The following is a 27,612-nucleotide window of genomic DNA, read 5'->3' as shown; positions in this document are numbered from 1 at the left end:
CCAGCCATTGGCTCAGTTTCTTAAATACAAGGTTCAGACTAGATTTCTATAGTATAGCCCTGAAGCTCAAGGCTCTAAGGATATTTTTAATTTTGAGGTTGAATTTAAAAATATAACAATCAGAGCTTTTTACATCGTACTAATATTTTTATTAATGTCACTTTGTATCACTTTGTAGAATAAAAACTAATGAAATAATATTATTTCAATATCTTCATACCTAATAAGCATACATCTACATTGTGTACATGCATACTCCTGAGTAGTTTAAAACTATGATTCAAGTTTCACCTGTTTAGGGGTGGGCCATTGAGTACCCTTGTCTAGCTTGAGGACTGCATGAGTGAATATGGGGCTGTTGACCAAATTGGGTAGAATTCTGTTCAACTCGGGTAAGATGTCAGACTTTCTATAAAATAACTTGCTATGATCATCAGGGTAGCTAGACAGACCTATATGATTAACATTGTAGGGTACATGTACACACTAATTTACAGAGATATAGGTAAACCATTATTAGTCTGATTGCCACACACCATTTTTGTTTCAAAGGGTGGCAGGGAATAGAGTCTATGGTAACTTATCACTTTTGGCATCATCTAATAGTGTTTAAGAATTAGTTTGTAGCTAAGCAAACTTTATTGTGGCCACCCAGGTAGAGAACAGAAAGCAAAGTGATTATCATTATAACGTGTGATGAATCACTAACATATGATTGGCTAACGAAAACACAAGCGGCACTAGCAAACAGCTGTATCAAAAAGTAGGTCAAAAACTGAATATCAGCAATGATACAAACCCTCACTAGTGAGGGTTTGTATCATTGGTACATATCGACTTGGTGGTTTATAGTACTGATATCAGTAACTAAGGGAGAAGACAACTCCTAGACACCAAAACACTAACTGTAAACTATAAAGTTACAAACAAGTCTTAGAACAACACTCCCACTTAGTTCACAGTTAACCACATTTCCCTGACCCAGTAATTAGGTAGTAATCCAGTGCCCTATCACTCTTTTAGTTGATAAACTGAACTTAATTTAATTGACCGCTGAAAGGTGAGTAGAAAAACAAAAATATTTTTATGCCTTGAGCTATCAGCCAAATCAGCCAATCAAACCGGTAGACCAAAATCTGCGCCATTTTAATGCAGGGGTATTTATTTGCGTCGATAGCAATTAGGTCCTTGTCTCTTTCCGAGATCACTCAAAGGTTGTCATTAACGTTAGTAATAACAGTGAAAATTTAATGTCTCTACTTGACTGAACAATCTTATTCATCTTATCATGTTTCTTCATATAGAGGTTAGATTTAAATGCTTCTCCTAATAAACTGTCAAATATACTTTTTAGCTAGTCAATAATGTTTCATTTTGCATATTATGGTAAGCATTAGAAACTTCTATGCGGATATAACCATCGACAAACTTTATAAGAAAACCTGTTCTACTTGTATGACTAGCGTGCTATGATGTACCACATACTCTACAACAAAAAGTTTGCCACCGAATATCCTCAGGACAAGGAAGTTATCGCCATGTGATCTGCTCTTGTACCAGATGACGAGGCTTCCATCTACTATACGTGGAAAACCAAGAGATGTCACTCTCTTGTCTGCTCTGTTCTGTTTAACAAGTACTCGGTCACCTTCCACCTCATTTAAGCCAACCTCGAAATTGGCCAGGTCGTTGCGTAGTTGCTAAAGAAGGAAATTCAAATGACAATAACAGACAGGTGCAAGTGGTTAGATTTACAACTGATACTTTGAAACTTTGAGCACTCCAGTTTGGCATGTGACACTGGAAGTACAAAAGAAGAAAAACCTTTTCGAAAAGCTCCTTGCTTGCGCTAGCTATTTGGTCCATGCCAGAAACACTGAAACATGTCACCCACTGCATGTGAGAAAAAAGATTTGTGCAAACTTTAATGTCTGTTCCTAAAAGTTCAAAGTATTTTTATCAACATTCATGTCACATTTATTATTAAACTGCAATGCTTGATATTTTTGTAAAAAACTTTTAGACGGTTTCAGACAGAAACCCACTAACTGGAGCGACATGGTTGATCCATATAAGAATAGAAATAATCCTTGGCAAGCAATGGCAGGTGACTGACAAGTGTTGCAGAACATCATACTGAGAGAATCAAATGTTGTTATATGTCACTAACTTTCAATTTATCTCTATTGTTAAATTGTGCTTTGAGTATGGCTAATGAAAGCTATTAAATCTGATTCACATATATTTCACAGCCTGCAATAGATTATGCTACACTCTGCTGTTGTTTTATAGTTATCGTGTTTCTTTAACAAGCTACATAAAATGACAGTTAACCTCAATTAAACACTAGCATTTATCACAATTCAGTAATTATAAGGAAGGAATGAAATAAGGAAGCAAAAACTGCTTGCGCTTTAAAATAGCAAATTTTACTATTAATACTTATAGCTATTCATGGGAACCCTAAAGCACCTGTCATTGCACATCATCGCTTGCACCTCTAAAATAGCAAATTATATTATTAATACTTATAGCTATTCATGTGAACCCTAAAGCACCTGTCATCGCACATCATTGCTTGCACCTCTAAAATAGCAAATTTTACTATTAATACTTATAGCTATTCATGGGAACCGTAAAGCACCTGTCATCACACATCATCGATTGCACCTCTAAAATAGCAAATTTTACTATTAATACTTACAGCTATTCATGTGAACCTTAAAGCACCTGTCATCACACATCATCACACACAATTTAGTCTTACTAGACCATATTCTAGGGATGCTCATATACATGTACATGTACTTAGGATTACAGCATTCACAACAACAACAACAACTCGTTGTATAGTTTGGACGCATCTTGCACTACGATGTGGTTTGTATGTGAACCAAGCTTTAGCCACACTTATAAAAATACTTTAGCTCACAGTTATTACACTTGTTACAGTTATTACATCTGCTATTTAAATTTCAGGACTTTGTTTTTTCTCATGATAAAGTGATGATCTCTATGAAAAGAAAACCTTCAAGTCATTAGAGATATGAAAGCTGCAGACGTGTCGCATGCTAGTTACTAGTAGCAAAATACATTGAACAATTTGAATTAACAGTTGGATGAATATGATAGACTGTTAGCCACTGTCTACCCACGTCATGTGACCGACCTTGATAATTTCATCCTTGATGTGCAGGTCAAGATTCATCTGTTCTGCCATGTGGACCACATCAGAAGAAATCTGCTGGTAGTTCTATAAAATGTCTAGTTTGACTAAATCTATTGTGAATGTACATTTGCGGTATGTTTAGATTCAACTGTAGTTATCTATTTCAAAGTAATCTGGTAGATGAGCACATGTATTACTACGACCTCCAATAGGTGAACACATGTTATACATACAACTCTTGGCAGGTGAACCTATGTGTTACCTATAACTCTTGGCAAGTGTATAGATGAAACAGATCCGATTTTTAAAACATGAGTTAAAAAATTGTTCAATAACTAATTAAGTGAGCCAACTTGGTACAGAAGAAGCATAAGGCAGTCACCCTGAATACAAACTAGCACTCATGCTTATTATGAACTCTTAAAGACAAAAAACTGAAATCGCACGAATTGCTCATTGAGTCACGTCTAGCGCACCTGGCTGTGAAGAGATGTTGTGCAAGAGCTGGTGCATCAAGACATTGATCAATCTACTGACAAAAATTAAAAGGAAAAATATTCTAGCAAAGATACTATAGTGATATTAGAGTGCTATGATGCCAGTCAACCAGATAAGACTAGATATCTTCAAGAAACCCACCAGATGTGAACAGAGAAACACAGGTTTGATATAGATGAACAGACAACAGTAAATCATGTTACTAAGAGAAGGTGGAGTATAGAAGATAACCTAGATAGCATTAGGAGAACTGCCCAAGGGAGAAAACGTGACAACAGATGTCTGGATAAAAATAATGAGAGGCCAGATGGGGAGTTGGATTGACCAGAAAATGAACAGAAAATGTCGTAATCGTGTACGGTGCAGGAACTGAACTGAGAGCTCTAGACTTGTGTAGTGAAATGTGTAGTGCAGAAAAGTTATAGGGTACGGAGGAGTGAAATGTGTAGTGCAGAAGAGTTATAGGGTACGGAGGAGTGAAATGTGTAGTGCAGAAGAGTTATAGGGTACGGAGGAGTGAAATGTGTAGTGCAGAAAAGTTATAGGGTACGGAGGAGTGAAATGTGTAGTGCAGAAGAGTTATAGGGTACGGAGGAGTGAAATGTGTAGTGCAGAAGAGTTATAGGGTACGGAGGAGTGAAATGTGTAGTGCAGAAGAGTTATAGGGTACGGAGGAGTGAAATGTGTAGTGCAGAAGAGTTATAGGGTACGGAGGAGTGAAATGTGTAGTGCAGAAGAGTTATAGGGTACGGAGGAGTGAAATGTGTAGTGCAGAAGAGTTATAGGGTACGGAGGAGTGAAATGTGTAGTGCAGAAGAGTTATAGGGTACGGAGGAGTGAAATGTGTAGTGCAGAAGAGTTATAGGGTACGGAGGAGTGAAATGTGTAGTGCAGAAGAGTTATAGGGTACGGAGGAGTGAAATGTGTAGTGCAGAAGAGTTATAGGGTACGGAGGAGTGAAATGTGTAGTGCAGAAGAGTTATAGGGTACGGAGGAGTGAAATGTGTAGTGCAGAAGAGTTATAGGGTACGGAGGAGTGAAATGTGTAGTGCAGAAGAGTTATAGGGTACGGAGGAGTGAAATGTGTAGTGCAGAAGAGTTATAGGGTACGGAGGAGTGAAATGTGTAGTGCAGAAGAGTTATAGGGTACGGAGGAAGATAGTAAGTAAGAAAACAATATAAATCATCGAGCGTTGCAGACGAAAAGAAGTTAATGGAATGAAGTTATAAGACTGACAAAGTGTTTATGAAAAATGTTACAGAAGTGTATGGTGCCTACTAGCCTTAGCAACAATAGACTCATTACTTTCTGGAGCAGTCATAATTGACCTTCACATTCACTATTCAGATTAATTATAAGAAAATTAGTTGATCAGATCACCACATAGACTTTTTTGAACAATTATTCGGTACTGATTGTCTTGTAGCAAATCATAACGCTAAATTACTCGTGTCAGTAAAAACATTTACTTGCAACCTACAAAAAATTTGTCTAACGAAATTAGTGCGCTGGAATGGAATTCGTGTTTTCCAACATTCCTTGTGTATATTAAAAAAAGTTTCTTACCTACATAATAAATATGAAACATGAAACATACAGAACACTAGAAACACACAAATGTAAAACAAATGAGAAACAAATGAAATTACAGAGATTAAGGGCTATTGTTTAGTATAGAATACTAAACAATCTGTTAACAATTAGTGATGAAAGCGGTACTTCCAACCAGTGATTAAATAGATTACAGTGAAAACTTCACTTCTATGATTTTTGATTTATATATAAATGATCGCATGATGTTTGAAGATGTTGTCTCGGATGCCATTCAGAGTATTTTTATTCACTTATTAAGCTGACACACTGTTTTTATAGGCTGTCAGCAGTGATCTGCCTTTGGCTACTTCAATGTAGTTTAGCTTGTGCTTCCTACTCTATTGTTACGGCCTATTATTCCATAGATATACTATGTCCTACACGCTTGGGAACTACGTCTAATTAGGAATTGAAATCTCTCTGCATCAGCTATAAATCTTGGTGTTAATCAATACAAATTTGTTTGAAGCAGATAAAAATCTGCTCTCATCAGGTTTAGAAAAAGCTTGATTTCGAAAGAAAAAAAATTTGTATATACAATTATATATACATGCGTGAAGACAAACATATTATATATACTGTATTTTCCATACACATAGGTCATATATGTCATATATTAGAACAGTTAAACACTGCTGTTATAAGGATATACATGTATCTAGAAACAACAATACCAGCTGTTTGTGAGTAACCTTGAATACTATAATATAGATGTTAGAGAGGAGAACAACACAGCCTGTTCCTATAAACTCACAGATAAAGTTTCTGTTTCAAACATATTCAAGTCACTCACAAAGTTTTTACACAAAAAATTATTATTCACAATAATATTTACAGAGTAGTTAACATACATGGATTTCTGCCTCTTTCGTTTTTGTCAAGTCATAAAGTTGTCTTATTTTCGTATTGAATATGGCGACTTCTCTTTCGTGAAATATTTTCACTCTCTAAAAGTAAATCACCATATTTTAATTCAGCATTTGAAAAGGCGTTACAGTTAAATTAACACAATAATTTGTAACAGCAAAGCTTAGTTTCAATAAAAGCAGCATTTCAACGTTTCAGAAAAATAGCCACATAGTTTACATCAAAAGGCCTTCTTAAAAATAAAATAAAGTATTGGTGCAATTTTTCAGTTTTCAGAGATAAAAAATGCTTGCAGGTAATTATTATATTAATAAAATTAATACAATATTAATATATTGTTGAGCTTGAAAATGATTACAAAGACCAATGTGTTTAACAGCGCAATAAGAAAGTTTCAACAATGCTATATTCTTTAAAGCAGGCTGCTATCAGGATTTTCAAATGTATTTTCTAGAACTTTCCATGAGGACAAGGTATGTAGAATCAAGGTTAGATGACTCCAAGAGATCCAGTTGATCTTATATTTCAATCATGCATTTGTAAACCAACCTGTAAAGTTTCGGTAAGATTCTTAAGCTGTGCCTCTTGTTGCAGCGCTATTCTTCTTAGTTCAGATATTTCATCATGGTGAGCCATGTTCTTCTTCTACAGAACTCAAAGTTTTATAACACGTTATATAATGGCCCACTTAAAATGTTGGTTACCAGAAAAACTTTAACTCATTTGTTAAACTGAATGCATTTTTGTATCAATTGGTTGATAAACCCCAAACTTCTTGTTTATGTTTAAAAAGATTTTAAGCTAATTTTTCTTATCCCTTCTTATTATATTATATTCTTCTTTTTATATATTATATTGAATTTGGCAAAAATTCAGAGTAGAGGAACTTAATGTGAACCTCCTAGTCAAACTTCTAGCTTGTGGCCCAATGAAACTGTAACATTGAGCGGCTGGTGCACCATGGCACCATCAATATCTTTACATTTGACTCAAAAGTTGAAATGGAAAGCTTTTCTAAGCCCAGCAGCTGATGTAGTATGATGAAGTATATCAGTAGCAATGACAACAAATAATGGTATTACCCAATCGACAAACAAGGGGCACACCAATAACCATAACATAGAGTATAGCTAGAAAAATATCATGTGGAAGAATAAAAAGACAAACCAACGCATGAGCAGAGTGTTAAGACAGATTTAAACTGACTGGTACATACAATGTACATGTATTATAAGTAATGTAACTTAGCTCTAGGATGTTCAAACACCTACCCTGAGAGCAGCATTTTTAGCCTGTAGTTTGTTGACCATGCACTTTGTAGCCTTTTCTAGGGCTTTAGTCAAAGAAAATCGTTCATCTTTGTAAGAAGACAGCACCTCATTTTGTAAATCTATCTCATTGTTCTGAAGAATCAAATCATGGTATGCTGAATGGTTTAATTTTTGAAATGAATCATGCAGACTATTTTATATTACGTATTCTATTTTTAGTGAAAATCAGTGGTTGAAGTCGGTGACTGGAAGAGAAAGAGTTTTAGTGGATGTTAAATAAACGTTCTAGTGAAATATTATCTCTTTAAAAAAGTTTATGAAGTGGAGTTTTTCGACAGTATTCGTGGCTGTTCTGTTGTTAAACAACACCAGTAGGTTTCCGCATTCACTGCACAATTATGTTAGTCTTACTCTACCATTTACTAATCTTACTCTACCAACTACTAACCTTAATCTACCGACTACTAACCTTACTCTACCGACTACTAACCTTACTCTACCGACTACTAACCTTTCTCTACCGACTACTAACTTTACTCTACCGACTACTAACCTTACTCTACCGAATAATGACCATACTCTACCGAATAATAACCTTACTCTACCGAATAATAACCTTTCTCTATCAACTACTAACCTTTCTCTACCGACTACTAACTTTACTCTACCGACTACTAACCTTACTCTACCGAATAATAACCATACTCTACCAACTACTATCCTTAATCTACCAAATAATAACCATACTCTACCGACTACTAACCTTACTCTACCGACTACTAACCTTAATCTACCGAATAATAACCTTTCTCTATCAACTACTAACCTTTCTCTACCGACTACTAACTTTACTCTACCGACTACTAACCTTAATCTACCGAATAATAACCTTACTCTACCGAATAATAACCTTTCTCTATCAACTACTAACCTTTCTCTACCGACTACTAACTTTACTCTACCGACTACTAACCTTACTCTACCGAATAATAACCTTTCTCTATCAACTACTAACCTTTCTCTACCAGCTACTAACTTTACTCTACCGACTACTAACCTTACTCTACCAACTACTAACCTTTCTCTACCGACTACTAACCTTAGTCTACCGACTACCAACCTTAATCTACCGACTACTAACTTTACTCTACTGACTACTAACCTTAATCTACCGACTACTAACCTTAGTCTACCGACTACCAACCTTAATCTACCGAATAATAACCTTTCTCTATCAACTACTAACCTTACTCTACCGACTACTAACCTTAATCTACCGACTACTAACCTTACTCTACCAACTACTAACCTTACTCTACCGACTACTAACCTTACTCTACCAGCTACTAACCTTAGTCTACCGACTACTAACCTTACTCTACCAGCTACTAACCTTAGTCTATCGACTATTAACCTTTTTCTACCAACTGCTAACCTTACAATGCCAGTTGCTTCCTTGCTATAACATACTTTTATGTGAATGATGTCTTCATACTCATCTCTCATTTTGCTCATCTCTCTATCCAACATGTGGATTGTATCCTGCTGCTCCTCTGCCAAGTCCACTGCTGCTTCCTTTGCTACTAACGCATCTAAACAACAGTCTTGACAAACTAATATTGGATTTATCTATTTTCATCACTACACGGAGGAACAATGATTTCTTACCTTTTCAATAATGATATATATGTTTAATATAATATAGATTCAGTGGAGGATGTAGTGCTGTTATACAAACATGATGCTGGATATAACTGAGTAAAAGGTGCAAGTGTTGCAGTCTTTGAAAAAAACTGGAGAAGCTGTTTTAACTGATTGCAGCTTGCAACTACTTCAAAGTTCAACTCAGCTTCAATCGCGTTCCGTTTAACTTGCCCATCTTCTCAGCGAGTTTATTAATCACATTGCATTTAATTCTGACACCAAGAAGAGGCTTTAATAATTAGATTTGTTTACTGCCTAACAAACAGTCCAATAACTAAAAGTTTAGACTCAAAATTTTGAACTAAATTCATTATTCTGTTAATTATTCCTAAATTCACTTCATGAAGAAGACTTGTAACAGTATAATCTCATCCAGATTCACAATAAAGTGGGAACAACTCCTTATCTTTAGAAACATCAATAAATAGTAATTAATCGATTATCAGACATGTTAGATTTTTCCAGAAGAAAAAGATATTTCAGAGGAAAAAGATTTTTCAGAAGAAAAAGATATTCCAGAGGAAAAAGATATTCCGGAAGGCAAAGATATTCAGGATTTGTACCTGTGAAAGCGGAGAGAAATTCATGATGATGAATCTCCTTATGATTCAGCAAGTGCTGCAGGCGTGAGACCTCGGGATGGAGGTCACCATAGGATGCATTGGTCTGGTAGAGAAAAATTGGACTGCATTATTCATTCAATTTATTTTAAACGTACACGTACTTACAACAACCGCTCATTCGTTACGAAAAGATTTTATAAGAATTTCAATTGTGTCACAAGTAGATTGGGTAGTATCATATGAGTTCATATTGCAATCACAAACAAAGCTACACTCACATTCACGTTATCAAAGACTGGACGGAAAACTGCCGATGCTGCATTGTCGTTGTCGTTTGTCTCCAGTTGTTCTTTAGCGTCTTCCATTGCTGAAGAAAATGCTGCTAATCCAACATTCGACAGCGTTTCTTGAGGATTTTCTAGCTGAGTTGCAGATTTAGATTGGTCACTCAGATCATCCCTGTCGCTGATATGTTCGGGGTCATCAGCGTTGTTATTTTGGTTTAGGGGCTTCTGTTTATACGGCAGGAAATGGCCTGTCTGGCGTACATTTGAAAGTAGAAGTTTTTTGTATTGATCTTTAATGTATACTTCATTTTTGTTAAGCTTTTTTCTGCTGTTTAAATCGTCAAGCTTAGCATGAATCATACGAACGTATCGTTTCGTGTTCACGCTTTCTCGAGAAGCTTTGGCTTTGAGAGGGTGCTCTGAAACTGCTGCAGTCGAAGCAATGCCTAGATTGCTCAAAGTCGCGACTGGTGGATCAACTGAGGGTAAAATTGAGATATGTCGTTGACCAGTGGTGTCGGATAATTTTCCAGGCAAGAAAAGTTTCTTTTTGGAATTGAAATGCACTCCTTCCAGCATACTGTTCAACAATTGAATTGCATGGTTGTTTTCATTGCTCAATCCCAAGTTGTTTGTGGACTTGTTGGGTCGTTTGCTGTAGAGCGATCGGTGACGTTGAACCGCTTTGCGTCGACTTTGACCTCTGGTAGGGACTGACTTGCTTTGGCGGGGAACTGAAAAACTTTGATAACGTAAGGGCTGAAACCTTTTTCTCCCTTGTCTTAAAATATTAGGAGAATGTCTTCGAAGAAGGACCGGAGACTTTTTCCAAACTGGTGAATGCTTGGGGCGAACAGGTAGAGACTTTTTGTGATAACTGGCGTGTCTATTTTTACTTTTCGAGTGCTTTTTAGGACTAACAGTGTTGTACCTCTGCCAATCCCTGACAGTTCTATAAGAATTCACTTTGTTTGTAGGCAATGCTAGCTGCCTTCGATTCAAAGAGCGTTCTCTCCGGTTCAAATGACCTTCACTTCTTGACCTTTTTGTTGACTTTCGTCCAATGATCGGGGCATGAAGAATAACAATAGGATCCTTATGCAGCTCTCTTCTGTTAGAGTTAAGATGGTGACTCGGTGCAAATTGTGTTCCCTTACTTCTGCCCCTCCGAGTCCGGGCATGTTTTGTTCTACTTCTAGATGGCCTCCTGATAGGATGCAACATGGTAGAACTTCGGCGATCTGCAACAAAATGAACAAGAATTACAGTTTCCCATTTGGTCGTCTGAGATGTCCTACTAATCTGCAATGACAAGCTACTAAATGCAACCCTTGTATTATATTCAATACGTACTGTTATTTATTTGCACATCTGCATTCAAGTCATCTCCTAATGAATCCTGCAAAACATGGCACATCGATAATATAACAATATCTAATATAGACATCTATTTAAAATACATAGATGTAGGTCAGTGTCTTTGTCACAGATGTAAGCATGTCTCTTTGTCATGGATGTAACCTTGTATTTTTGTCATAGATGTAAGCGTGTCTTTTTGTCATAGATGTAACCCTGTATCTTTGTCATAGATGTAAGGGTGTCTTTGCTATAGGTATAGCCCTGTATCTTTGTCATAGATGTACACTAGCTTACTGGACCAAAATGGAAGCTTACTATTTGTTATAAAAGTATAAATGTTACATAGATTTAGACTGCTACATAGATTTAGACCGCTATATAAATTTAGACTGCTACATAGATTTAGAGTCCTAAATAGATTTAGACTGCTACATAGATTTAGACTGCTACATAGATTTAGACTGCTACATAGATTTAGACTGCTGCATATATTTAGACTGTTACATAGATTTAGACTGCTATATAGATTTAGACTGCTACATAGGTTTAGACTGCTACATAGATTTAGACTGCTATATAGATTTAGACTACTGCATAGATTTAGACTGCTACATAGATTTAGACTGCCTATTTAACACATGGGGTCAAACAACCTGCTACTATTTATTGATTTTTACACATTAATCAGATTTCTGTAAACTTAACTATAATAGATTTTAACATATTTATTTATAAATTTGAATATAATTTTAATTCTTAAAGATGAATTCTTATGCATTGTTTAAACAATTAATTAGTATGTAAGCAAACTACAGGTACCTCAAAGCTAAATTGTATAAGTGGCAACTGTTCGAGGAAGCATTGCGTCAGGTAGCAGCTATTACTAAACAGTAGCAGATTACGAGTGACGGCAAGGAATAAACATTGTACTGTTTATTTTCAAGTATTTACTGTACAATAAAAGCATATTTGGGGCTATGCTGCGTGTTTCTACAGTACAGACTCAAAAAATTTCATTGTGCATGTCTGTCATCAGTTACTGTATAGTCCCAACAGTTACTCGCTCTGCAGCCCTGCCAGAGGTTACTGTATAGTCCCAATAGTTACTCGCTCCGCAACCCTGCTATCAGTTACTGTATAACCCCAATAGCTACTCGCTCTGCAACCCTGACATCAGTTACTGTATAACCTCAATAGCTACTTGCTCTGCAACCCTGTCATCAATTACTGTATAACCTCAATAGCTACTTGCTCTGCAACCCTGTCATCAATTACTGTATAACCTCAATAGCTACTTGCTCTGCAACCCTGTCATCAATTACTGTATAACCTCAATAGCTACTTGCTCTGCAACCCTGACATCAGTTACTGTATAACCTCAATAGCTACTTGCTCTGCAACCCTGACATCAGTTACTGTATAACCTCAATAGCTACTTGCTCTGCAACCCTGACATCAGTTACTGTATAACCTCAATAGCTACTCGCTCTGCAACCCTGTCATCAATTACTGAATAACCTCAATAGCTACATACTTGCTCTGGAACCCTGTCATCAGTTACTGCATAACCACGATAGTTTATTTGCTCTAAAATTCTGTCAGGTGTTACCGTTACTGTACAATTTAGCAACAAACCACATATTTCAGTACTTACTTGCTCCGACTTGGCGGAAGCCGAATTTTCCATTGTTTTCTTTTTCGGGCTCTTTTGCTTCTTTGGTCTCCAGCTGATTACGGGCTTTGTGCCCATTTTTATCTAGAGGCCGGAAAAACAAACTGACTTATACAACAATACTATGACAACAATATTATACTGCTTACAATATAATAATATATGTATTATTTTATTGTCTACATATTATGTCAGTACTAACAAGCTTTAAAAAACTCAAAATAAGTTTTTTCTTTGCTCAGAGTCACCTCAACAAATATTACAACAAATGTAAAATATGCGTATGAAACCGTAAAATATTCGACGTTCACAGTGTTTAGCTAGGACGTAATTAATTTTTTAAAGCTTGCTAATTTGGAAACAGTCTTAGATTTTCTACAATAATTTGAAAAGTATTGATTCAAATGCTACAAAATAAAAATCGTGTTCATTTTCCTACAAGATGGCCGAGTTTTGACAAGCGTAAATAGTGGTAATGATATTAGTAATTTTTTTAAAGATTTGATAAAACAAAATTGAAAATTTGGTGAGAAATATTTCTATTCACTTTACTTTTCCTAGAAACATTAGCTACAATAGAAATCACAGCTACCATCTGAATCATCAGATTCACTGCTACTTTTACTGCCGAATGAGGACACATAGTCTGAATGACAGAATACTTGCAGCATTTTCTGCACAAAGTTGAAAGGTACAGTTTTCATGATCGACATTCATAGTGTTGAAAAAAAGTACTGAGTCAAGAAATTTAAATTTTCATTTTTCCAGTTTTGAAATGAATATAATTATTGGTCAGATAAATTGCCGTTTTGTACATAGGCCCATATTAAAACGGATTTCAGGTAAATGGTCTCTTTGAGAGACATTTGAGTAATACACTCTTTCTGACTAGTCAACTTTTAGGCTGAATGTAATATCAGAATACCTTCTCCAACTCAGCTTTCGTGTCCCTGTATCTAGCTCTGATTTCATTCAGATCCGTTGCATGCTTTAACAAAACTTGACCGGTTTTCACTTCATACTCGTTCTGCAATTGGAGTTGCTTTCTCAACCGTTTATTCTCTCGCTCCAAGTTAACGCAAGTGGTCTTGCTCTGTGAAGGACAAGCAGTTGCAAATTTGACTGAATAACTGGACTATATGTTAGAGAGAATTCTGGAAGCATTAAAGTAGTTATTACTGGATAAAATTTTAAAAATAAAACTAGAAGTTTTAGTTAATTTTTAAAAAGTTCATGTAGTTATTGACATGGGTTGACAAGTGGTTGACATGGGCTCAAAGTATCACGATATTACAAAGCCATAAATAAAAATAATAATATGACATTGCAATGTGAATTGCTAGCTGTTTCAGCATAGTCTATTGTATATGACAGATAGCCCGATGCATGTGCTGCTGTTCATATAGTAACCTGCAATACGAGAAATGGTCGATTATACGTAGACTAAGTCTTGATATCCTCATTGTAATATAGCCTGAGGACTACCGTATGCACTCTTGTTTACGTATTGGCTTTGCAATAAAAAAGGTCCATTAGCATAGACTAAGTAATGATGTCTTCAGTCTAATATAGCCTGAGGACAGGTGAATACACTATTGTTTAGGTAGTAATGGTAGTAATAGCTGTAAGGCCTACTATAGCCTGGTGTATGGGCTATTTCTCAATTAGTAGCCTTGCAATAAACTGTAGCCTGAGTGCACCTTGGAAAGTTTATAGTTGAGCACATCATACTGCACCCGTACCTCATCGAGCTTGGTCTGCAGCTCAGCAGCTCTGTAAAATAACATGTCAGGAGATTTTATATTCTGACTCATAAGGCTTGCTGCTTGTTAAACAAAACATATTTTCTTTGGGGGACTTTAATCTTGTCTAGCCTAATAAAAACTAACTTGTTATTTAGGTCGCATTCTTATAAAGCTTTGGTCGTAGATATATAAAAGGTTTATATATCTATGGCTTTGGTATATTCCTAGTGTTGTGTTTTCTTAGCTCACCCTTTGAACTTTCTGTCAAACTGTTTACTTTCGCTATCACCAATGATATACAGCCCCTGATGATATTTCCAGCACCAATGATATACAGAGCTGTATATCATTGCTATCACAAAGCTTAGGGAATAAAGATTTTATGATATACTCTGAGGCTTTTATTATATACCAGTGCGGCCGATTAGCTCAGTTGGTTAGAGCGTCAGTCTAATAAGCTGAATGTCATGGGTTCGAGCCCCATATTGGCCAACATTTTAGCCATATCATTAATTGCTTATGCAAAGTTTTGTATTTGTATAAAAATTACAACATTTAAAACAACTGCTATTGTAGCATAATAAAAGGCTTTAACATCTCCATACTACACATTATTATTTCTGACAATAAAGGAAAACTACTTTGAATAATCCTGCCTGTTTTAGTTTTAATTATAAAGAATGGTAACTGAATGAATTACACTATCATTCAACTTGTAAGATATTGAGAGACTGATATGAGAGGATTGCGCAGGTGTTAAAACAGGTTGAAGCAAAAATCAATATGTATCTCAAAACATGAAGCGAAGAAAAAGAGGTAATAGACAGTTAGCAAAGCTCTTGCACTCACTATAGCAACTCACAAATCCAATTTATAGTCCTTGACGAGTTTCTTGGGATAATCATAATTACTGTTGATATCGAGCACCTGTAAAAACAACAATAATGATCATTGTGTGGGGCTTAAAGCAGACATAGCATGTACTACCAGCGTACTAGCAGCGTACTAATAACCTATTACCTAGTTGAGTGCCATGAGTGCAAGATTAGTTGAACGTAAAATGGCTATCGTTGAACGTAAAATGGCTATCGTTGAACGTAACATGGCTATCGTTGAACGTAAAATGGCTATCGTTGAAGGTAAAATTCATAGATATAGTAAACCCTAGATATGCGAATAATCAAAACAAGTGAGGCCTATAATTAGCATGACGCAACGTCATGGTGATGTGCAAAGCGGATCAGCTGATCTATTAACTCCTATTGACTTAGCACTAAAAACCGCTCAATTTTTCCATAGTTTGTGCATCTGAGACTGCATATTTTATTGAAAATATGTAAAACTTATATGCAGTAATACTTCAACTTACGAGTGCCCTAACGTACAAAAAACCTGATGTACGAGCCAGCTTTTAAGCAAGTTTTAGCACTAACATACGAGCCATGTTTGAGAAACGAGCACATGAGTCAGTTGCCAAGTATGTCGGAGGTGTTTTATGAAAACAGCGTCACTCTGTATTTTTCAACTGCTCAGATTATACTTTTGTACCATGTTTTTTGTGCGCGATTTTCAGTGCAGAATTATGTGAATTAAAAGTACCGTGCGTAGACCAAAAGTTTGCCAGTAAAAGGATAGGTAATGCAAAGAAAAAGCGAATGATAACAATTGATATTACACGGAAAATTATTGAAAAATATGCAAAAGATGTATGCGTGATTGAGCTAGCTCAGCAATATGACAGAAATGCATTCACAATTATCAAACAAGGATTATATTCAAGGCATTTAGTCTGCAAAAGGACTAACCATAGCTTTTAAACGATGCAGCGATCTTCACGAACACTGATGGAGAGACTGCTCAGGCTTTGGATAAAAGACAAACAAATGGCCGGTGACTGCGTAACTGAAACGATGCTACGTAAAAAGGCTGGTGCTATCTATCAAGACTATAAAAAATAGACATTCGGACAAGTTGGCTAGTGGTCAGGCATTAACCTTTTGTGACGACACCTGTGTTCGTCCTGATCACAACATGTTGAAAGGGCGACAAAGGCAAACGTCCTTAGATAGGTTTATCTTAAGACGGCCGGTTGGTCCTGAGAGCGAAACAAAAGAAAAATTAGCTAACAAGCGAGAAACTTAAAACTATGAACGCCGAAGAAATTTTAATTACGTTAAGTTAAAGATTAAAGTTTGCTTTTAGGTTTGCTTTTAAGTTTGTCTTTTAAGACTTGGATAAAATCTAAATTTATCAAAGTCAACTGTTGTAATGAAGGATAACTTATCTCTCCCTCTCTGGCAAATGCTAGCGTTAGCTGCTATTGTATGTATTTAATTTTACATTTTAATTAGTCACATTTCCTTGCATTATTTTTATTTGTTGCTTTTTGAAAGCATGTGGTAAGTTAGGACAATAACCAACATGTTCTTTCTGTTACAATAGGCTATATTGTTTTGAGTGTTTTATTTGCATTTTCAGAGTATGGAAAACAATCAATATATATTTAATTGTTCTATATATAAATAAATTGCACCAACATGCGAATAAATTGACATACGAGCTCAGTCCCTGAACGCATTAAGCTCGTAAGTCGAAGTATGACTGTAATGACTTTGGATGAGAAAGGCAAGAATCTTAAACACATGGTAATGGATAATACCAATGATTTAGAAGTTTCTATATCATTGATAATACAAAGAGTGACCAAATAGAAATTAAACTAATAATGAACTAATGAATCAAATGATATTTAGAAGCAGTTACGCTGGACCACTGTATTAAACACCCATTAGACATGACTGAAAATAACTAGACGAGATAGTTTTTGTCTAAGGTTGGTTGAACTAGATTCCTGCTTTGAAGCGACATAGTGTATTCTAATTTTAGTATAGCGATTTACTATAGTTTTGAGTGGACTGTTGGCATGCACTGTACATGTAAAACCTTGATGGACGTTATGCAATAAGACATATATGTTACTGTCTGTGATGTTACTTGTTTAAAAGCTCTCTGTGTGATACCACAGCTCTCCATGTGTGAACGTAGGCACTTTTCTGCAGCAAAACATATTCGGCCTATCAATCTGGTCACCAATCCTCCTCTGTTTTTAACTGAGATTAGGGTTATGTCATCACTATTTCTACTTCCCACTACTTCGACATCGGTCAAGAACTTAATACATTCATCACATTTGAGTTAGAAAAAAATCCTCATCACCGAACTCCTCATCTTCACCTTCCTCAGCTTTTGTCTCTTCTTTCTTTTTCTTTCTAGCCAGAGAATGTAGCAGGAGTTGGCCAGTTTTTTCAGCCCTGCTCACATCCAGATCAATACAGTTAACATTGGGACACGGTGTGATATCTGCTTTTATGAACAGTGCTCGAAGTGCAGATCTAAAGCACTGCACATCCGGGTTATTGTTATAGCCACCCTTAGATCGTATTGTTGAAAACAGAATCTCGATGTGATCCTGGTTGATCTTTAAGGTTAGGAAATAGTTGATGTAAGGGTAGTTGCTGAAAAGATATTGAGCAATGCCATGTACAGATTTGGCTGCTGACTCAAAACCAATGACGAAATGATGATGATTTTCCTATTATTTTCCACTAGCAGCTTTCAGCTTGGTGTCTTTAATCGGCATAGATAGCTTATGATATTGTTGAGAACTTCTTGTTTTGAGTTGAAGTTCTGTTTTGTTATGGGCAATTCAGGATATACCTGGGGTGTTGTGGTCTCTTCTGATGACATTTCACTAAGAATTTGGTCTTATTGTTATGTTTATGACTTAAAAACTAGCATGCCAAGCGTGCTTCCACTACTAAACTTATTGCTCAATTGAAGGCTTTGATGCTGTGATGCACATCACTACGACATAACGTCGTGAAAACAACAGCCAATTATAGGCCTCACTTTTGCTCCATTGTAATGATAGCTATTCGCCAATCTAGGGTTTACTATATCTATGGTAAAATGGGATTAAGAATAAAATCAACCTGGTTGAGTATAGAATAAATGTAGACAAGGATGGTATGAATAGGGAAGATGGAATTGGTGCAGTTTAGGTTGAAATGGACATGATTGAGAGTGAAATGATGATGGCTGGGGGTAAATTAGGTATGGTTGAGGGTTGAAAGTTCATAGCCCAGAGTAGTATAGATTCATTCATGGAACAGTCTTGGACACAAACAAATCTGTGCAAGCACCTCAATTAAACTTTAAGCATTAAGTATTCAATTTGTACTAAATAAAACTTTAGTATTGTTTTTTGAATTTGGAAATTTTTTTCATGGAGATTTTGGTTCCTTCTTAGCTAAGCATTGGTGATAAACCAGCCAATGATGTATAAGTTACTGTTTTTTAACTAAATTTTGTCAGCAAAGTAGGGAAAGAAATTAGCTAATAATATATACTAGTATCTGGCAGTCCGGTGAACCGTCAGAGTTCATGAGGTGTAATAACAAACTGCACAATTGTTAAAAGTGATGGATTTGGGAAACAGTAGAGTGTCGCTCTAGAAAGTCAAACGTCTCAAGTTCGACTTCCGCTGAAGGGAATCATTTTTCCTAAACTTCAAAGCATGTGTAAAAGATTTACTGTATCTGGCCTTTACTCAGGCACAATCTAGATTATAATAAATGTTGCATAAATTGTAAGAAAAGTGAGTTTGGTTTTTCGTTCGTTTTATTCCGAAGGAACTTCCATTAGTCGTGTAGCTGCGACTAATCTGCTCTCCTAGCGAGAGCGCTCCCTACATATACATATATTTTCCCCTGACTGTATAATAGAACCGGGTAGGAAACCGTATAAGAATAATGATTAATATAGTGGCCAACATGTTGGCTTAGTTACTGCCTAACTAACTAAGTATTAGCAATAAGACACGTAAGAAAGACAGACACAATATGCAAAATATATATAAGAGTAATTATATGTAAGTATATAAGGATAAAACATCAAAAATAAGTTCGTGTGCCACACATAGTGACAAACACATCTCTTATTACAGTAAAGATCACCATTTATGTAACAAAAGTAGCTTTTAATATTGGTGATGGTATGTCTGTAATTAGCTTACCGAGTCAGACAGAAGATCAGTGAATTTGCTGTAATCAGCCTTTTCTGGCTTGCTTTGGTCAGATGACTCAGCATCTCGCTGCCTCCTGTCATTAGATGTCGATGACTTGCGACTAGCATTGTAGTCAGAACTGGTTACTGCCGATTCCTCAGCCAGAGTGGCATCTGCTGACGTTTCATCTCCTGACTGAGATGCCTGTGAGCTCTCGCTGTGTGATTCGCTTGTCTTAGCATTAACATTTCTGTCTTTGCGTCTCATCTAGAATGGGATGTAGCGCAATTGAGTTATATCTTATAGCAGTGCCACTACTAATAGAAAAGTTCAGCTACTTTTTGTTTACTTACAAAGCCTACATCTTTGGGTTGCAGCTGAACAAAAATCTCTTGTAATTGGTGGGTACGTTTAAAAGACACAAACACGAGGTTTTTGCTAGTTGAGCCTAAAACTAAAATCTTCTACTTATCGTATGCTGAAGTTTCGGACACAATATTCTTTCCAATAACAACTGTCATGTTTAGGTACTCCACATTTTCTAGCACTATAAGTTTGTTAGCCTTGCTGACTTCAAGCTAAATATACAAACAAACCTGAATGCATAAAAGTGAATTGTGTTAAAAGGCATATGTTATATATACAAAATTTATCTGTTAATGAGAACATAAGTTGAGTTTTTAAGATATCTCTATTCATTGTCAAATTTTATTAGATAAAGCTTTAATTAGAGACCGTGAATAAAACATCAAAAGTTTTCTAAGTATTATAATAGTGTTTTAATTACATTACCATAAACATTAAAGATTTGACTGTACTGTCTGCCAGCTGAAAAAGGCCAAAACAGATAAAATATTAAATTAGGTATAGACTAACCTTGATGAATCAGGGCAAACCAAACTCTACCATATGATTCATTCTTCCCTTACACTCAACAAACAAGACTCAAGGTCGCTGTACAATTACCACTAGGTGCATCGAGCTCTACATGACGTATCCAAATGTGCGCTTCCTAAAATATGCATGTTGAAAAGCTTAAGATTCGTCATGAAAAGCTTTCTTTAATTTTTGATACGACCAACATATATAACCTTAACAAAAAGATTTAATTCTATTTGCACTGGCTTCATATAGCACATAAACACAACGCTGGGCACTTGTAGCTCAATCTACACACCGTAATGCTTCACATCGGCCAAGGAAGACAAAACCATTGATTGAGCATAACATTTAAGTTTGTATCATATGCCCTTTATGTCGGTAATTGCACACACACTTTTGTGAGTTTGCACATGAGGGTTGACTGATGTACAGCAGAATAACCTGCTGATTGCAATGATATGACCTATGATATGATTGCCTGCTTATACATGCATATGATGGTCTTTTGAAAGAATCAATTTAAATCTAGTCAAAGAGAGTTGTGCTAGTCGCTAGTAATATTTCATACGGAGACAGCGTGTGTGGTAAAGAGAAAAAGAGTTCATAGTTCCCGTAAGTACGAGTTAAATTATATTTTGATCTCTATTTTGGTAATAACAGTATCACACTATTCCTTACAAAAACAATTGATGTTATTACTGGTACAAAGGCCAAATAAAAAGAATAGTTTTGATAACCAATAATGATACAAACAAATATGCCTCTCAGTGTCTCGCGATAACAAAGTGTTGAAAAATGCAAATAGACGCGGAGCTGAATATTGAACAAATACAACTTCTGCAGTGTTCCAGGTTGATGACGTATTATCTATATATATTTCTCAAACTCCATGTATTGGTCGGAAATCCGGCTATTTATCTTAAAATCTTGGAATAAATATTCCGTACCAAAGAGGACTCGATCTCGGGCCAAGCCGTTCACCAGTGTGCCTGCCTTAACCACAAGACTACAAAAGTCGAATTACTAGCCTGCGATATAAGTCATTATATCAGAGCAAAACCTAACTGCTTTACGTATGATGCAGGTCATAGCATAACGTCATGAGAAGCTGTTCTCTCACATTATTAAACTGGCTAATAGCAAACCCTCACTTCTTCCCATTGTTTATAAGACAAAAAACTTTTCTCATGATATGTAGTTTGAAAGTTAGAATGGCAAATGTTGTTATATGTTAAATACAAATCAATTTTCTGTCCAAATACTCTTCTATTACACGGGCAACGCTGGGTGGCACAGCTAGTTGATTAATATAAACAAATAATTGTCCAAAAAAATGTTTCTTGATGTTTCTCTCCTCTCCTCAATATATACCGACAAGTATAGTCTTTATCATAGAGATATCATAGAGATATCATAGAGATATCATAGAGATATCATAGAAATATCATAGAGATATCACACAGTGAGAAGTCTCTTATTTGTACTCATTGAATTTATGCTCATTAGCAGTACTAATTCAAGGATGCCCTCCCTCTAGAGACTCCGACATAAATGCGTTACCCTTGTTCAGGAATTTCCACTGTCAAAAGATGTTGGCTCATCGATGCCACCTATTGAGTTTCTAGTGGGCCAAGGTTACCATCTCTAAAAGTCAGTAACCGAAAACTGAGCGATTGCAAAGCATGTAAGAACTTGCTATAGCCAAAGTATATTGACTTCATCAAATTCATGTTCTCCTCTCCATTGCTCCTTCTATATCTTCTAGCCTAAATTTAATTTAAACCCACCATGGGGGTTCAAAACTGTCCAATGGCGGCTTGGCCATTGATGCATTGTGATGGATTTCAGAAACTAGTATTCTGCTTTTTTCCAAGGTCTCATCTGTTTACCATATTAAATAGACTCCTCTATGGTGATTGTGGTGTAGAGGCCATTACCATACAGACTGATGGTTCCTCTAATAATTGAGCACAAGCAAGCAATAGCTAACAACATCCTAAGAACAACATTATTCTAAACAGACCAAAACTTTTCTCTTCTCATCTTATTTACAGACTTTATGATAAAACCACTAATAATCATTTGATTTTGAGCACTTTCAATGTGCTTCAGACTCTAAGTTGGTTTTTATAGCAAGTTTTAAAACATCAAAGCATTAACTCTAACGCTTTTAATATTCAACATACCTGCTAATAGGAGGTTGTCTTCCCTTTTTTCCAAAATATACTCCAAGCCTTTCTATTCATAGGCAGTATCTTTACTCTTGAGAGGACAAAGACTTCCTGCACTACTGTATGCTGATAGTTTATTGATCAGCGTGCTTTGTACACCAAGGTGGCAGTTGAGTGCAGGTGCTCTACATGTATGTGAACTGATGATAACATGGTGACCAAGTGCTTTCACATTTCTTTGTCCCCAGAGCTATCTTTAAACTGTCATTTGGTACACTAAAATTCATCTCGCACATGGCTGCCTCAACTGTCTCTATATAAACCCAATGTATTGTTGGTCCGTATTTGTCTTTTTATTCTACAAGTGTCGTATTATTGAATAGACTTATTTTATTTTGCCTACTTCTTGTAACCCAGGCTACATGAAAAAATTCTGTACCTCAAGGTTTATACACTGTTTAACTAACTTACATGCATATTAAAATATATATATATCGATATGATCGAATATCACTCTTGATAAATATATATGTACTAATTGAATGCCCAGCGTTGCCCGGGTAATAAAAGTCTTTGGACAGAAAATTGATTTGTATTTTATATATAACAACAGTTACCATTCTAACTTTTAAGCTGCATATTATGAAAAGTGTTTTGTGCAGTTTAAATAAAATGAGAGAAAAAATAAAAACAACGGCAAAAGTTTTCAAACTTTGTCAAACAACTGTAACTTTCAAACTATCATGAGGAAAATGTTTTGTATAAACAAATAAATTGAGAAACAAAATAAAACAACTATACAAGTGTTTAAATGTGAAATAATAAGCAAGTGCAAGTAATAGCTAAATTAAGTCTGTTTTGCTACGATTATAATAAAAGATGACTCGGTAAAGATACAATTCATACGATCTGAGAAAACTAAATAAAAATCCTGAATATGTTGAATTAATAACACCGGTATCGATTCGTGCATAGAAGTGTGTTGTTATAAAAAAGGTTACTGTTCCAGCAGAAGCTATCCATCAAAACTTTATACACTATGATACTGGTACCTCTCGACACTGGTACAAATGTAAAAATGAGATATTGGACTGTCTTTGTCGGACCGAACGGAGAGAGAATGTAGGAGTTATTTCTACTTGAGATAACACAATTTAGCAACAGAAACTTACAAAAAACAAACAGGAAATAAAAGTTCACGAAAAAAACATCACATTCCATAGAGTTAACAGAGTTTCAATTATTACATCATTTTGAGCGTGAAAACTGAAAAAGAGTGTAACCATTATATTAGTAAAAGCTATGAATCGTAAGAGCTTTTGTAGTCTCGTGGTTAGAGAAGTGGATTACAAACATGCAGTCTCAATCTTCACGAGTTCAAATCCAGCAGACTGTGAAATTTTAATTCCAAGAATTTAATAGCTATAGCTGAATATACCGAAGGACAGACAGATGACAAACTTTGAGATATATATATCAAATATAAATTTGGTAAGAAATTTATTAAAATTTGACTAAGCAAAAAATTACTAAAAGTTTCATATTACACAAAAGGTGTGTAACACTCATCAAATAAAATGCTTAGTGAGGACTATACACAAAATTCTGCATAAGCTGGAAAACTGAAATAAAATCTCAGGTGTTAAAAGCTAGATGGATAGGGTCTATTATGTAATGCTATTTCGTAAAAGATGTTTCTTAGAATGTCTACACGTAAATATTAGTTCACTACGTTTGTTTAGAGTTGCCTTCTCAGGTCTGTAAATGATGAAATATTTTTCCAAAGTACATAATTTGCAATTTCCGTTGTTTTTAGAGTATGGCTTGGCGTGTGATAAAATCTTCCAGGCTATGTGGTAGTCGGTGCTGCTTTCTTTGAGGTCCCATATGTAGCTGCTTAGCTCGGTATAGTAGCGTTTAGAAATGTCCTTGAATGTTGATTTGTGAAGGTTATATCTAGTTTTGAAGCTGTTTTTGGTTAGCCCTACATATGTGGCTACAATTTTTTGTTATCGGTGGTTGTTACGCTTGCCTGGTATATCACTGATTTTGCTAGGCAATTGTCTGGTAATGGGCAGGTGTTCTTATTTCTGCAATTGCAGCCAGGATTAGTTGTTTCTTGATTGTTCAGTGATAGTAGCTTCTGATTGTGAGAGTTGATAGCCTGCTTCACATTGTTCATGCAGCTATAGCTTAATTTTATAACATTTCTGTTAAAGATTTTGTGTAGCTTGTGGTCATTAGAAAATTCTTCGTCGATTAATTTAAAGAAAGTTTTCCCGATGTTGGTGAGTACGGTGTTGCTGTAAGGGGTGTTATACCAGATGGTGTTTCTCTTTCTTTGTCCATTTCTTGTCTTTAGTTGTTGAGCTTTTGGTGAGGAGAATTCTAGCTTGTTTTGGTATCCGCTTTTTACTAAGGCTTCCTGTTAAATAGGGGCAGCTTTGCTGAAGGCATTTTCATCTGATGAAATTTCTGAGAGTCTTTTGTTGATTGCCAGTGATATATTTTTAATGATGTTAGGTGGGTGGTTTGAATCACATCAAGAAAGACCTGTGTGCTATCTTTGGCTCACATGATCTAAAAATATTAATAGAAGCCTACAGGGAAATAGTAAATTTCCTAGACGTAACCCGAAACCTAGAAAATAGGGAGTATGAGCCCTACACTAAGCCAAACACCACCATTACCTATGTTCACAAAGATTCAAACCACCCGCCTAACATCATTAAAAATATACCACTGGCAATCAACAAAAGACTCTCAGAAATTTCATCTGATGAAAATGCCTTCAGCAAAGCTGCCCCTTTTTATCAGGAAGCCTTAGTAAAAAGTGGATGCCAACACAAGCTAGAATTCTCCTCACCTAAAGCTCAACAACTAAAGGCAAGAAATAAACAAAGAAAGAGAAACACAATCTGGTATAACACCCCTTACAGCAACACCGTACTCACCAACATCGGGAAAACTTTCTTTAAATTAATCGACGAAGAATTTTCTACTGACCACAAGCTACACAAAATCTTTAACAGAAGTATTATAAAATTAAGCTATAGCTACATGAACAATGTGAAGCAGGCTATCAACTCTCACAATCAGAAGCTACTATCACTGAACTATCAAGAAACAACTAATCCCGGCTGCAATTTGCGAAATAAGAACATCTGCCCATTACCAGACAATTGCCTAGCAAAATCGGTGATATACCAGGCAAGCGTAACAACCACCGATAACAAAAAATTGTAGCCACATATGTAGGGCTAACCAAAAACAGCTTCAAAACTAGATATAACCTTCACAAATCGACATTCAAGGACATTTCTAAACGCTACTATACCGAGCTAAGCAGCTACATATGGGACCTCAAAGAAAGCAGCACCGACTACCACATAGCCTGGAAGATTTTATCACACGCCAAGCCATACTCTAAAAACAACGGAAATTGCAAATTATGTACTTTGAAAAAATATTTCATCATTTACAGACCTGAGAAGGCAACTCTAAACAAACGTAGTGAACTAATATTTACGTGTAGACATTCTAAGAAACATCTTTTAGGAAATAGCACTACATAATAGACCCTATCCATCTAGCTTTTAATACCTGAGCTTTTATTTCAGTTTACCAATTAATGCAGAATTTTGTGTATAGTCCTCACTAAGCATTTTATTTGATGAGTGTTACACACCTTTTGTGTAATATGAAACTTTTAGTAATTTTTTGCTTAGTCAAATTTTAATAAATTTCTTACCAAATTTATAGTAAGCTCTACTTTAGTATCGAGCCCTTTATGCTGACTTTTAGCCTATACTTTATTGTATGTATCAAATATATATCTGATATATATCAGATATATATCAGATATATATCTGATATATATATATATAGGCATTTTAGGCATTTTGGCATCTAGTCTGTAGGTCTGAATGTCTGTAAATCTTTAGAATATAAACAACGGCATATTCAAAGATCTATTTGAAGACACGTTGCATTAAAGCTCTTGAGTTTAAACAGAATTCTATGTATCATATTTGCATTTTATTAGTACTAAAGAGATAATTTGTATACATTGACAGTGTTCAACATTTTGTCTACTTTTATGTATGTAAAATTAATTTTATTACAACGAAACTGGAAAAGGCATAATATAATTACATTTTATTAAGCTTTTAAAACCAAATACTTCTACAGTAACGCCTGAAGTCAGTAGAGGTCAAGCAGAGGTCAAGCAGAGGAGTACCCTGTAAGAGCCCTTTTTGGATTTTTATTTTGACCCTCTAATGGGCAGCTTCTTTGAAAATAATTATGAACAATGTTATCTTCTTATCGCATGGAAAGAAGCTGCGAAAATACCCAAAGTATGAAAGTATGTTGGAGAAGCTAAATATACTTGTGCAAAAGTTTAACTAGTGTGATGAAATCAGATGGCATGTTTTAATTGTTACGGACAATAGAAAAAAGGCAATATAAAGGTTGCTATGACGCGATCATCAAGATTGATAAAGACTCTCTTGAGACGCCGCATCTTATTGTATTTTCACCTTGCAATATAGAGTAAAATCTTTCACTTACCGTATCAGCATTGAAAGCCAACTCTGCGCCATTGAACCTGGCTTTCACTCACGGAAGACGTTTGAGGTATCATCATCACTATGAACGAAGGTGAAAGCAACAGCACTCTACCTTTTTGCGCTTTTTCGACTGTGGTCTGCCACAACAGGTACTGGGAGATCATCTGTTCGAGCCTCGGTTTCATCTCAACCAT

The 27,612-nt window shown here is 35.7% G+C and overlaps 1 protein-coding gene and 1 non-coding gene across 2 annotated transcripts; one reads left to right on the top strand and one right to left on the bottom strand.

Moving 5' to 3' along the window:
* Positions 1 to 273: 273 nt before the first annotated feature.
* Positions 274 to 27,612, bottom strand: LOC137406847 (putative leucine-rich repeat-containing protein DDB_G0290503). Its single transcript, XM_068093457.1, has 16 exons — positions 27,472 to 27,612; positions 19,804 to 20,061; positions 15,592 to 15,656; positions 14,685 to 14,757; positions 13,910 to 14,077; positions 12,967 to 13,068; positions 11,307 to 11,352; positions 9,945 to 11,194; positions 9,667 to 9,769; positions 8,870 to 8,991; positions 7,400 to 7,531; positions 6,678 to 6,773; positions 6,113 to 6,208; positions 3,170 to 3,253; positions 1,486 to 1,700; positions 274 to 409 (listed from the first exon to the last, which is right to left on the bottom strand). Exons 1-16 carry the CDS (start codon positions 27,610 to 27,612, stop codon positions 274 to 276), a joined length of 3,087 nt encoding a protein of 1,028 aa, XP_067949558.1.
* On the top strand, positions 15,148 to 15,221 carry Trnai-aau (transfer RNA isoleucine (anticodon AAU)). Its single transcript has one exon. It is a non-coding gene; the product is annotated as a tRNA-Ile (tRNA).

This window comes from Watersipora subatra, chromosome 10, assembly GCF_963576615.1.
Source record: "Watersipora subatra chromosome 10, tzWatSuba1.1, whole genome shotgun sequence".
Classification (NCBI taxonomy): Eukaryota; Metazoa; Bryozoa; class Gymnolaemata; order Cheilostomatida; family Watersiporidae; genus Watersipora; species Watersipora subatra.
The sequence above is the reverse complement of the archived record's forward strand: the minus strand, read 5'-3'. Positions and strand labels throughout refer to the sequence as shown.

What these genes read in the sequence shown, in the direction of transcription:
- LOC137406847 (XM_068093457.1), bottom strand. Translation starts at nt 27,612, where the DNA reads ATGGTTGAGATGAAACCGAGGCTCGAACAGATGATCTCCCAGTACCTG. An exon ending in AAGGACTATAAATTGGATTT is followed by an intron (nt 14,758 to 15,591) that starts GTGAGTTGCTAT and finishes GTTATTTTACAG; the next exon opens with AGCTGCTGAGCTGCAGACCA. An exon ending in CTTCCGCCAAGTCGGAGCAA is followed by an intron (nt 11,353 to 12,966) that starts GTAAGTACTGAA and finishes CATGTTTTGCAG; the next exon opens with GATTCATTAGGAGATGACTT.